Here is a 12839-nt window from a genome sequence, read left to right on the forward strand (position 1 = left end):
GGAGCTTCAGGGAGATGGGATATGGAGGCATGAGGTTCATGAGCATGAGGTGGATCATGGACTCCTGGTATTAAATGTTTATTGCTCAGTGCCACTAAATAAAACCATTCTGATTAACTACAAAAGGTTGTCAGCATTGTTGATGTGAACATAGTCACAAAATAGAGTCATGCAATTTACTTCTGTTACTTCCTTCATTGACATTTAAGTATTTTTTTATAAACATCTAATTATTCTTCCATTCTGTGTTTTTGGATGAAAACATTCATCCCATTACAACAAATCCTGAAGCGTAGCCATTCCAGTTCTCTACTGTACAATTTAACTGTGTAACTCCTATCAAATAGTGTTCCGTTGCTTGGGCTATTACATATTGATTTTAATATACTGGACACCATTCTGCTATACCTGCTTTAACAGTCACATTTTTGAATAATCACCTTTTCATTGTTCTAGTCACCAACTACTTGTCACTTGTTTTACCAAAATGTTTTTATAGATGAGTACCAGGTCTCATTAGTACTTTGCTATCATGGATTAATGTTAAAAAATAAGGGCCAAACAAGTTACACACTAATTACTACACTTGGTAAATTTCCACCAAAACACAACAAAGTGTCAATTTTTTTATTTTGAGACTTACAAAATCTCTTAAAGAAGAACAGGATACATCCAACACACAACTTGCTGCCTAATTGGCTTTCGGTTTATAACATCTTCCTAAAAAAATTACAATTCAGGTTTGTACAAACAGCTGTAAAAGCTTTGTTCAAAGCAATGTACATAGCATACTGGGATGTTGAACTGTTGTGATTACACAAAGGAATCTGCACGCCTTCAAACTGTTCATATAACAGTGGTAGGCCCATACAGTGTGTTTTGAAACGTGATAAAGGGATTATTGTCTGTCACTACGTATTGTTGCTTCAAATGTCCTCATTGTGTTGACTTACATAAGTCTTCTAGGGGATTGTGTCACATGGAAATGTGCCAAATAACCCTTTGCACTCTATAGGCCTCCATACCATGATGCTGAGTCAAGGATTTATACAATGAGAGCCACAGATTCTTTGAGTTAGATCAGGTATAAAAGTAGCAGTTAAATCAGTACAGCCGCTAGTGTAGCTCAACTCCATTCTCCCAAGAACCAACATTCCTGCCACAACTATGGGGAAGGTAAGCACACTTACCCTTTTTCTACTGTGTGCCGTTTATGAAACTTTCCATATCTCATTTAAAATTAATATCAATTCACTTCTTCCTAGATCATTTTTTATGAGGACAGAAACTTCCAAGGTCGCTCATATGAATGCATGAGCGACTGTGCCGACATGTCCTCCTTCCTGAGCAGGTGTCACTCCTGCAGGGTGGAGAGCGGCTGCTTTATTGGCTATGATCGTCCCAACTACATGGGAAACCAGTATATTTTCAGAAGGGGCGAGTACGCTGACTACATGACCATGATGGGCATGAGAGATTGCATCAGGTCTTGCCGTATGATCCCCATGGTAAACTTAAAACTTCTGAGGATTTCTAAGGTGAACGCTGAGGGATTAAAAACGAAATCTAAATGTGATGTGTTGTGTTTTTAACAGTACAGGGGATCCTACAGGATGAGGATCTACGAGAGGGAGAACTTTGGTGGTCAGATGTATGAGCTGATGGACGACTGTGACTCCATCATGGACCGCTACCGCATGTCTGACTGCATGTCCTGCCATGTGATGGATGGCCACTGGCTGATGTACGAGCAGCCCCACTACAGAGGCAGGATGATGTACCTCAGACCTGGAGAGTACAGGAGCTTCAGGGAGATGGGATACGGAGGCACAAGATTCATGAGCATGAGGCGTATGGTGGACATGTAAAAACAAGTGTTTGTTACAAACACACAATAAGTAAATTAAAGTTTCAAAATGTTCCATCTTTTTGAATCAAATTATTTTCTTTTGGTGATATGATTTGTGCAATATTTCCAGTCACTTGTACTTTGTGATGTTTATGCAAAATCAGGAAATCTGGGAAATGCACCATATGAACTTCTTTTAAAACTGACCCAGTTTTAAAATGTAGTCTTTACATTATAAACACTACAATGTTCTACAAAAGTTTTATACCTGGCACAAATCTACGGTCAAGAATGGGGAAGGACAAGCAGAGCCACTCTGTCTCTCAGTCTTGCTTTATTAGATTTAATTTTCATACAAAAAATGAAATATAAATATATATTGTGCCCATTGACCAGCTCTCATCTTAATGTTATATTTCACTAAAAAGTTGATAAGACTAGAGTTTAATCAGGATGTTCCACTGTGTTCCACCTTTTGCTGGAATTCCAGCTGCAAGTCTTTTAGGGTTTGTCTCTATCAGATTTGCACATCTAGTGACTGAAATTCAGCTGCTCTGACTGAAGAGTGTTTGTGAACAGTACTTTTCAGATTTCCCCACAGATTTGTGTTTGGGTTTAGGTCTGGACTTTGACTAGGCCACTCCAGTGCATCCCCAGATATTATGCTTAGGGTAGTTATCTTGTTGGAAGGTGAACCTCCACACCACTCTTAAGTCTACCAGCAACATATTTGACAGTGGGCATGTTGTGTTCAGAGTGTTTTGCAGCATTAGTTCTCTGCTCCACACAGCGTTTTGCATTTTAGCCAAAACGTTAAGTTTTAGTCTGGTCTGACCAAAGCTCCTTCTTCCACACGCTTTCTGTGTCACCAACATAAGTTCTGTCAAACTGCTAACAGGACTCCTTATGGTTTTCTTTTAACAATGGCTTTTTTCTAGCCACTCTTCCATAAAGACCACATTTGTGCAGTTCATGACTATGTCCTGTGGCCATATTCTCCCACCTGAGCTGTGGACCTCTGCATTTGGTCAAGAGTCACCATGGGCCTCTTGGCTGCATCTCTAATCAGTGCTGTCCTTTCTCAGCCTATATGTTTAGGTGGATGGCCTCATATTGGTAGGCTTACAGTTGTCCCATACTCTTTTCATCACCAGATGATGGATTTAACAATGAGATGTTCAAAGCTTGGAAAGTCTTTTTATTGCCCAATCCTGCTTGAAACTTTTTCATGATACTGTTTTGTCCTCAATATTTTCTTAACAAACCTCTAAGACATCAAAGAGCAGCTGGATTTGTACTAAGATTAGATTCCATACACATGGACTCTATTTAGTCATTAGCAATCATCAGGCAACTTCTGAAGGCAACTGATTGAACTCAGAAGAAAGGGGCTTGAATACTTTGCCATTGCACTTTTCAGTTCTTTTTTTTTTAAAAAATAAATGTTTTGAATACTGTATAATGGGCTGCACAGTGGTGCAGTTGGTAGCACTATTGCCTTGCAGCAAGAGGATCCTGGGTTAGAATCCCAGCCTGGGGTCTTTCTGCATGGAGTTTCCATGTTCTCCCTGTGCATGCCTGGGTTCTCTCTGGGTACTCTGGCTTCCTCCCTCAGTCGGAAAACATGACTGACAGGTAATTCGTCTCTCTAAATGCTCCCTATGTGTGAGTGTGTGAGTGCATGGTTGTTTGTCCGTCTCTGTGTTGCTCTGCGACAGACTGGCGACCTGTCCAGGGTGTACCCCACCTCTCAACCAAAAAGCTCACTGGAGATAGGCACCAGCATCCCTCCTGACCCCACTTGGGACAAGGGAGTTAGAAAATGGATGGATGTATAATTTTATTCCTATTTCACAGTTGTATACCACTTTTTTGCTGGACTTTGACATACAATTCCAGTGAAATGCATATATGTAGATGTGACAAAATATGGCAAAGTTCAAGAGGTATGAATACTTTTGCAAGTCACTATCGCCTTGCAGCAAGAGGAGTCTATATAATTTATTTTTAGTTTGTTAAGGTAACGATTGCCTTCGTTACTTCTGCTGGCATAAATGACTCAAAGTATTGTGGAGAAATGTCCAGGGTCCAGATTAGGTCCTTCGGAAGTTGTGTTTCATTCCGGCTGTCGCACTGTGCTCTCCGTTCTTTCATGTGGGAAATTATCCAGATTCAGTTTTTATTTTTATTTTTTTAAATTACACCCAATAGTGGCACAGTGTAGCACTATCTAAAATTACACCAGTCAAATGCAATATGATAAACAACTACTAGGGTAAAGTTAGCCTTCCTGAGTTTACTCTGTAGACTCCAGTACAGAATAGACCATTATGGTCATCAACCCATCGGTGAAAAAATGGCGACCTCTATTTGTGAAAAATATAACAAAAGATGCCAATTTTTGAAGTAATTATGAGTAATAGGAAAATTACACATTTAGGCCAATATGTTCAACTAATCCTGGATCCTTTCAAGTCCAATCCAAGAACACGGTGGAAGTGCTTTATGAATATATAAGATTTGGATTTGAAAAGTCTAGTGATTCTGTTTTCATTATTCTCATATCTTTTATGGAAGTAAACTATGGGGTTAGCTTATGTTGGCTATGATCAGAATATTGGCTAAAGAATGATTTATTGTCATTGTAGCCAACTTAAATTAAGACAAAGTCAAAGATTTAATTAGTCTAGCATTTACTCATCAGTGTTTCCCCCACTGGTTGACTTAATGATATTTAGACATTTAGTCCTTATAAATAAATATTTTATATTATGTTAATTTTCAATGAGTAGATACTTTTCTACAACTAATGTAAATTATAAAATGTTTTGTTACATTGTTTTCAATGTCACGGCAAAGCGTAAATTTTAGATAACCACTGAGGAAACATTATATACTTTACATACAAGACATCAACACATTATTCTTAAACGTCACATGATTCAGCCTATTGACATGTTACAGGCACAGTTCAAAATGCTGCTTGTTCATATATGACAGAAAAGCCTTTCTAAAGACCAAAGACAAAAAAAAAAAAATAAACATAACCTCGGCATTCTGTGAAGCTCTAGAGCATGTTGCTGATTCAGGGGTTTTGTAAAGGGGCAGTCAGTGGTGCTTTACATTTGCTCAGGTATAAAAGGAAAGGGTTAAACCAGGTAGGAAGGCAGAACAGGAGCAACAGCAACCACTCATCTGCAGCCACCATGACCAACACGAACATGAACATGAGGGGCAAGGTAGGCAATCCTTAAGAGATGAATAAATTATATGTTGTCAATTGTATCAAATGTTAAATTCTTTCTTTTTCAGATCATTTTCTATGAGGATAGGAACTTTATGGGTCGCCACTATGAGTGCATGAGCGACTGTGCTGACATGCACTCCTACATGAGCAGGTGTCACTCCTGCAGGGTGGAGAGCGGCTGCTTCATGGTTTATGACCACCCCAACTACATGGGAAACCAGTACTTTTTCAGAAGAGGAGAGTACGCCGACTGCATGAGCATGATGGGCTGGAGTGGTTCAATTAGATCTTGTCGTATGATTCCCATGGTGGGTTGGAAATTCATCAGGTTTGTAAAATTGACCTGAACTGTGATGATACCGAAACCAACCTTTGAATTTTGTCATTCAATTCCTTTTACAGTACCGTGGATCCTACAGGATGAGGATCTATGAGAGGGAGAACTTTGGTGGCCACATGCATGAGTGTATGGATGACTGCGACTCCTTCATGGATCGCTACCACATGTCTGACTGCATGTCCTGCCATGTGATGGATGGCCACTGGCTGATGTACGAGCACCCCCACTACAGAGGCAGGATGATGTACATGAGGCCTGGAGAGTACAGGAGCTTCAGAGAGATGGGATATGGAGGCACAAGGTTCATGAGCATGAGGAGGATCATGGATTCCTGGTATTAAATATGTTTAATGCGGATGAATAAAAGTATCTGAAAATTATGATAATTTTGTAATGATTGTTTATCAACACCTGGTCCATGAGGTTCATGAGCTTGAGGAGGATCATGGATTCCTGGTATTAAATGATTGACTTCACTGAATAAAAGTAATTTGAGCAACTGAGATCATTCTAAAAATTATTGAGCTACTGAAAGGTCAACTGTAAGAAATATGAGACACAAATCTGAACTATTTTTACAGAAACACTTTGTTTCTAAAAGAAAACAATGCAAGCATTCCTAAAAAGACAAATAAATTTAACCAGTATTTTCATTCACTATTAACAGAAAACCATCATTATTAACATAAAGACTTGAAAACATTGGTTTCTGTGTAATTAACTTTAATACATCAGCTAAAAAGAGATCAACATATTTTTTAAAGTGCTATTGACATTAAATTCACCAGGTGTTGGTGTTAACCGAAGTAAGCCATAGTTAGAAAGAAACCAAAACAAATATGTTCAGAAATTCAGCTAAGTGTGAAATGACAGGGAAAAAGTATTAAACATATGCAGGAAGGGTGGTGAAAAATGCATGGAAAATTTATCAGTGATCAGAAAGCGATCCTGCTCCTCGTCAGTGCCACTGAATATCAGCTTGTTCAGTCCGAACTGATCGCCTATAAAAATGTGTGTCTTTTACCAAGGTGTCACACAAGGAACATCTCATAATAGGTAAAAGCAAAGAACTCTGTCAAGACATCGATCCATTCATCTATCCATCCATTTTCTTCCACTTATCCACAGTCGGTTCAATGGAGCAGCAGCCTAAGCAGGGGGAATTCTAATCAGAAACTTGCCCGATTTACTGCCATCAAACTCTGACATTAGCCATACAGGGACATAACAGTCCGTATCAAAGGGCCTGGTATCTCATACTCCCGAAGTTGCCCTCACAGGATTCCCAGAGGGAAATGGTCAAACGTCTTGACCAAGTTCACAAATCCCTTGTAGACTGGTTGGGAGAAATCCCATTCAACCTTCAGGAACCTGCTGAGGGTGCAGAGGTGGTCCAGTGTTTCACGACCAGGACAAAAACCACACTGCTCTTTCTGAATCTGAATTTCAACTAACCAACACACACACTGCTCTCCACAACTCCAGAATAATCCTTACCAGGAAGGCTTAAGAGTGTAACCACCCCCTGTAGCTGGAACACACCAACCCGGTCTGTCAATTCAGGGGAACCGTGGATGTTATGGGCCAGCATAAACCCACAACATTGGGAGCCCTGAGGAAAAAAAGAGTCAATCTCATCCACCCCCAGGACTGACCACCTGGATAACTTCAAAAACATGCTTGTGAGATTGAGGTCTTTGAAGTTTGAAGACCCACACCATCATGAGTTGAGGTCAGCAGTACACCATCCCCACTATAAACAGTGTTGGTGGTGCACCAACCCCTCTCAGGGAGATTGGTTCTCGAGCCAGAACGTGGTGCTAAATTACCTGCAGACGACCCGATTCTAGACGGTTGGTAGATAGATAGGTCAGTCAAACTTTATTAATAGATTACAAACCAGCGTTCTGACAACTATCCCAGAATACACCGCGCGCTTCTTCTTCTACGGGTGAAAATGAAGTCGGCGGCTGCTTACCGTAGTTGCTAGACCTGTTGCGGCTCAATATTGGTCCATATATAAGGCACACCGGATTATAAGGTGCACTGTTGGCTTTTGGGGAAATTGAAGGTTTTTAGGTGCGCCTTATAGTGCGGAAAATACAGTAATTGCAAAACGCTCTTATAGAATTGTTTACAGAAGGATTTCTAAACTTTTGAACATTCCAGTGAGCACTGTTGTGGCATGATGCAGAAGTGGAAAGTGCATAATTTGACCATAAACTGAGCAAGACCAGGTGTTCTTCACAAAATTTCTGATAAGGAGTGTCAAATATTGTCAGAAGAGTTGTCGAAGAGCCAAGGATCAGTTGTGAAGAGCTCCCAAAAGACAAGTAGCAACTGTTATAAAGAACACAATGAGCAACTCTTTCAGCAGCCATAGCTTCTAAAAATTGAATGCACAACTCCATTGCAAATTGAAGCTTAAAATTTGCTGCATTTGGACTAGTCTCTAAAGTACTGGGATAACATAGCATGTTCAGATGAGAGCAAAATTGAAATCTTTGGATGCCATAACACCAACCATGTTTGAGCAACACTATCGTCACATTGTCAATGAATGCATTGACTTTCATTCATATGCAAGTCAATACATTGACAGTACACCATCCCCACTATAAACAGTATCGGTGACCCACACCATCATTGGCATTCATACTTTACTCTTTATAATACCAGGACATCTGCAGTGAAATACAGAGAAACAACATACTTTTTCAACAAAAGAAATATTTTTTTTCAGAGGCCCACACATCTCGGGCTACACAGCTCCAAACGAGTGTAAAGAAGTGCCAGATGAAACAATGGCAAAACATAAAATTAAATTCTGTGGTTAGTGTGAAATTTATCATGTACAATTTTGTTGAAAAATTAACCTGAAATATAGACCCTACAGATCTAGCAGTAACCAGGGCTGGGGGTGGTTAGTACAAACAAACAAACAAACAAACAAAAAAATCACAATCAATGAGATGAGTAGGTATGTAAATATATTTTCACAAACATTGGTTTGAATAGCTTGTAAAAACTGCATTCACTGAAATTACTCAGGGTATTTTTTGCCAGATATAACATTTGGTTTAATGAACTTAAACATTTAAGTGTAATCCAAAATCAAAAACCAAACAATTGTGATTTTTTTCACAGTGCTGAGTTTTTACCAAAGAATATTCAAATTGACTATGTTTTTTTAATTTTATGCTATTATGTTATCTTAGCAGTAGAAGTCAATTTTACCTTTATAAGACAAGAAGAAATGAGACAAAATTATAGTTTAACTGCTGTGAAAACAATGTTTCACACAAGTCATACACAGAATTCTTAATGGTCACGTGGCTCAATCTATTGTCACAAGCACTGTTCAAAATGCTGCTTGTAATAACACAAAGACCTTTCTAAAGACTAAAAGACAAAGAAAAAACAGCACAACCTCTGCACTCTCTGCAGCTCTATAGTAACTTGCTTAGTTAGTAGTTCTGTGAAGGGAAGGTCAGTGGTTCTTTACATTTGCTCAGGTATAAAAGGAAAGGGTTAAACCAGGTAGGAAGGCAGAGCAGGAGCAAGAGCAACCACTCATCAGCAGCCAACATGAGCAACACCGACATGAACATGAGGGGCAAGGTAAGCAATCTTTAGGCAATAAAAAAAAATATTTTTTCTTATACCAACAGTGCATTTTTAATGGATGGTTTTCTCTTCCTCAGATCATCTTCTACGAGGAGAGAAACTTTATGGGTCGCCACTATGAGTGCATGAGCGACTGTGCTGACATGTCCTCCTACATGAGCAGGTGTCACTCCTGCAGAGTGGAGAGCGGCTGCTTCATGGTCTACGACCGCCCCAACTACATGGGAAATCAGTACTTCTTCAGAAGAGGAGAGTATGCTGACTGCATGAGCATGATGGGCTGGAGGGACTGGATCAGATCTTGTCGTATGATCCCTATGGTAGGTTGGAAACTTCAGGTTTTATTGGTCATTTGAATTGTAAAGCTTAAACAATAGTGTGTTACTTTTAATATGTATTTTTTTTACAGTACAGGGGATCCTACAGGATGAGGATCTATGAGAGGGAGAACTTTGGTGGCCAGATGTATGAGATGATGGACGACTGTGACTCCATCATGGACCGCTACCGCATGTCTGACTGCATGTCCTGCCATGTGATGGATGGCCACTGGCTGATGTACGAGCAGCCCCACTACAGAGGCAGGATGATGTACATGAGGCCTGGAGAGTACAGGAGCTTCAGAGAGATGGGATATGGAGGCATGAGGTTCACGAGCATGAGGAGGATCATGGATTCCTGGTATTAAGTATTGTCATGTTCAATACCAGCAAATAAAAACATTTTGAGATGAGAAATGTGTCATAGTTATTTACCAAGTGAAAGACTTTGACACCTGGTCAAAATTATACACTAAAACATGGAACATCGCTGAAATGCCACATATAACACATCTATGACCTAGATTCATTCAAAAACGAGGTTCAAGCCAGGACAGCATCCAGTTTAAATTAATTGGAAATCTACAATGTAAAGTGTCGATGAAATATATATATATAATATTATATTGTGTTATTTTTACTCTGTCTAAAGTTCCTCACATTTTAGGGAGGTTTGTATTAGGACTCAATACCATGCAAACTACAGCATACGTACAATAATGTGTAAAGTATAAATAAGATACTTTGTCAATTGAAACCACAACAGCATTTATTTTTCTTATTTTGTTTGCCTCAATTCTTTGTTCACCATCATGTCAGTCGTGTCCCCACTAATGTTCCTTGTAAATAGTAATCAGATATTATAGCACATATGTAGAAGGAATTATTTAAAACAGACATATTACTTTATATGCACTCAAACATTTTTTTGCCATTCACAGATGTGGCACTATGAAAAAGAAATGAATGAAAATAATAGGCCCCCGCAAACCCCATTTTAAAAATTAAATAGTGAGAATCTATCATTAAAATGTTAATTTCTTATTTTTACTCTAGGTCTAGTCATTTTTTTTAGTGTAAGGTATTTTATGTTCCAGGTTATCATGTTTCTTTAGTCGAAGTTATTCTTTAGTATGTCCCTTCTCCCTGGTCCCTCATGTTCTCTGCATGTCTCTGTTTTGGATTTATTTTTGTTCCTTGAACTTTTGTATCTTATAAGTTGGATTTGTATGTTTTTGTTAAATTTTCAATCCATCCTGCTGCATTTAGATCTACACTTCAACACAATCATGACAATAGTCATGCATATAAAAGACAAAATGTAAATAATCACTTGTGAGTTTTAGACCTATAGAGACATACAGCCAAGGTTAAAGTATCAATCGTTTTCTTAAAATTTCTTGTTACTTTTAATGTCTTGTATAATTAATTCTAAATAGTTTCTAAAAAATTAATTAGGATTAACAATATCCATTTTAGAAGAATAGAATATCATATTATAATTATTCTTTATTGCCCCACAGCGGGGAAACTCTGGAGCAACAACAGCAAAATAATCAAAGCATGTAGATTCACAAAAAAAATTAAAACATATAAAAACCAAATTGTACAATCAAGACAAAGTGGAGTAATTATAAACTGTGCTATCCAATCCTAAGGAATGCGCATCTGAATAGGATATCTTCAGAAAATGTGCATGTGTTTGAGCAATAAAAATAAAACAAATGTCATGTTCCATGATTGTACGTAGGCAACCATAAAATATACTAAAAACTGGACCAATATATCGACACACTGCTTACCTGAACGTGGCGGTGCTGTCTAGACAGCAGCGGTGTTAGCATGCATCTGAGACATAGTGCACCAAGGGTTATCCAAGGCTTTTCATTCTCTCAATATGTCAACAAACGCAACTCATTCCTCACTGCTCCATCAAGCTGCCACTGAACATTAAAGTCCAATGCACAGAAAACTTACTATGTAGAGGATGTAATGGGGATGTACTGCCAATCTGACATTTGTACTTTTACGTATTTTTTTGTTACATTTACTGGATTACTGTCCTTTTGGATGGGCTTTTATTGTTGTATTGCAGTTTTGCCCCTGCTTCCAAGATAATTTTCTCCTATGGGGGACTAATAAAATTATTTTATTTTATCTTAAAAGCCTGCATCTCATTGTTCACGGGTTGCTTGTAGCTTCAGAGGACTTCATCACGTTCTTCTTGTAGCAAGTTTGGAATATGGCATAATTTGTTTTTCTTCTCTCTTTGCGCCTACATTTGACCATGCACACAGTCAGTGAATAGCTGTATGTTTATGTCACATTATGGTACCTACTTGGCTCTTGCTTACTGAGCCCTCGGGGACATGGGGAAGAAAATTTATTTTGCGTTACCTCGCAATATGCTTACTGCAATATTTGCTGCAATTCCTGTTCTGGGTTGCAATAATTGGAGTCTCTGCATAATAATCTAAAAATGTATGTAATTAGTATAATATTGCTCTAAATAGTGAGTACTCTAGTTTCTACAAAATAAGCTAAAGAGTGACTAATAAACTAGAGTCTCTGGATTCCAAGTTTGTTCTAATAATTTTTCTGGGTTGCATCCAACTTGCATCTCTGTCCCACACTGTTAAAAGAGTATGATCAAAGTTAAACATAAGGAAGTAAATGAGATATGCAACCACATTTTCACAAACGTTGCTTTGAAAAACTTGTCAAAGCTATAGCTTTTTCTATTTCAGAGCTGATATTTGCTCCGTATTACATTTAGTCCTTGGATAAAGAACATGTAATTGGAACCTAAAATAAAAATAAATCCATTTTTTACAGCAAAAATAACATGCATCACATTGGTTAATTTTCAGTATCTTAGCAGTACAAATACATGTTCTTGTTTTAATACACAAAAAGATTTAAAAGTAAAAGAAAAATTAGGGTATTGATAGCCACTATGGAAACTGTTTCACACAAGTCATACACTTAACACATGGCTCAGTTTATTGTCACAAGCACTGTTCAAAATGCTGCTTGTAATAACAGAAACACCTTTCTAAAGACTAGAGACAAAAAACAGAACGTAACCTCTGCATTCTGTGCAGCTCTATAGTAACTTGCTTAGTTAGTAGTTCTGTAAAGGGAGGGTCAGTTGTTCTTTACATGTGCTCAGGTATAAAAGGAAAGGGTTAAACCAGGTAGGAAGACAGTACAGGAACAAGAGCAACCACTCATCAGCAGCCAACATGAGCAACACTGAGATGAGCAACACTGATATGAATATGAGGGGCAAGGTAGGCAATCTTTAGGTGATGAAAACATACATTGTCACTTAACTGATGTGTATTTTTAAAAGATGGTTTTGTCTTTTCCAGATCATCTTCTACGAGGATAGGAACTTTATGGGTCGCCACTATGAGTGCATGAGCGACTGTGCTGACATGTACTCCTACATGA

General features: G+C 38.4%; 2 protein-coding genes across 11 annotated transcripts in view; both read left to right on the forward strand.

Annotated features, from left to right (window-relative positions):
* The window catches only part of LOC103149914 (gamma-crystallin M3-like), a 33459-nt gene that overhangs the window by 735 nt on the left and 19885 nt on the right, over positions 1-12839 (forward strand). The window contains exons 1-3 of one of the 10 annotated variants that reach the window (XM_007569289.2): positions 4979-5088; positions 5162-5404; positions 5499-5819. The exons of 1 other annotated variant lie outside the window; for it this stretch is intronic. In XM_007569289.2, the coding sequence (XP_007569351.1) occupies positions 5056-5088; positions 5162-5404; positions 5499-5777 (555 nt within the window). In that variant the 5' untranslated portion in view covers positions 4979-5055 and the 3' untranslated portion in view covers positions 5778-5819. Of the gene's footprint in view, positions 1-4978; positions 5089-5161; positions 5405-5498; positions 5820-8952; positions 9058-9140; positions 9384-9472; positions 9771-12587; positions 12677-12757; positions 12836-12839 lie in introns of those variants that run through there. 8 more of the 10 variants (XM_016680303.1, XM_016680299.1, XM_016680298.1 and 5 more) reach the window with 8 other exon arrangements.
* On the forward strand, positions 1070-1924 carry LOC103149915 (gamma-crystallin M3-like). The gene is made up of 3 exons (XM_007569292.2): positions 1070-1176; positions 1266-1508; positions 1596-1924. The coding sequence occupies exons 1-3, from the start codon at positions 1168-1170 to the stop codon at positions 1866-1868; spliced, it is 525 nt and encodes a 174-aa protein (XP_007569354.1). The 5' UTR covers positions 1070-1167; the 3' UTR covers positions 1869-1924.

Source organism: Poecilia formosa, unplaced genomic scaffold (assembly GCF_000485575.1).
Source record: "Poecilia formosa unplaced genomic scaffold, Poecilia_formosa-5.1.2 Scaffold239, whole genome shotgun sequence".
Lineage (NCBI taxonomy): Eukaryota > Metazoa > Chordata > Actinopteri > Cyprinodontiformes > Poeciliidae > Poecilia > Poecilia formosa.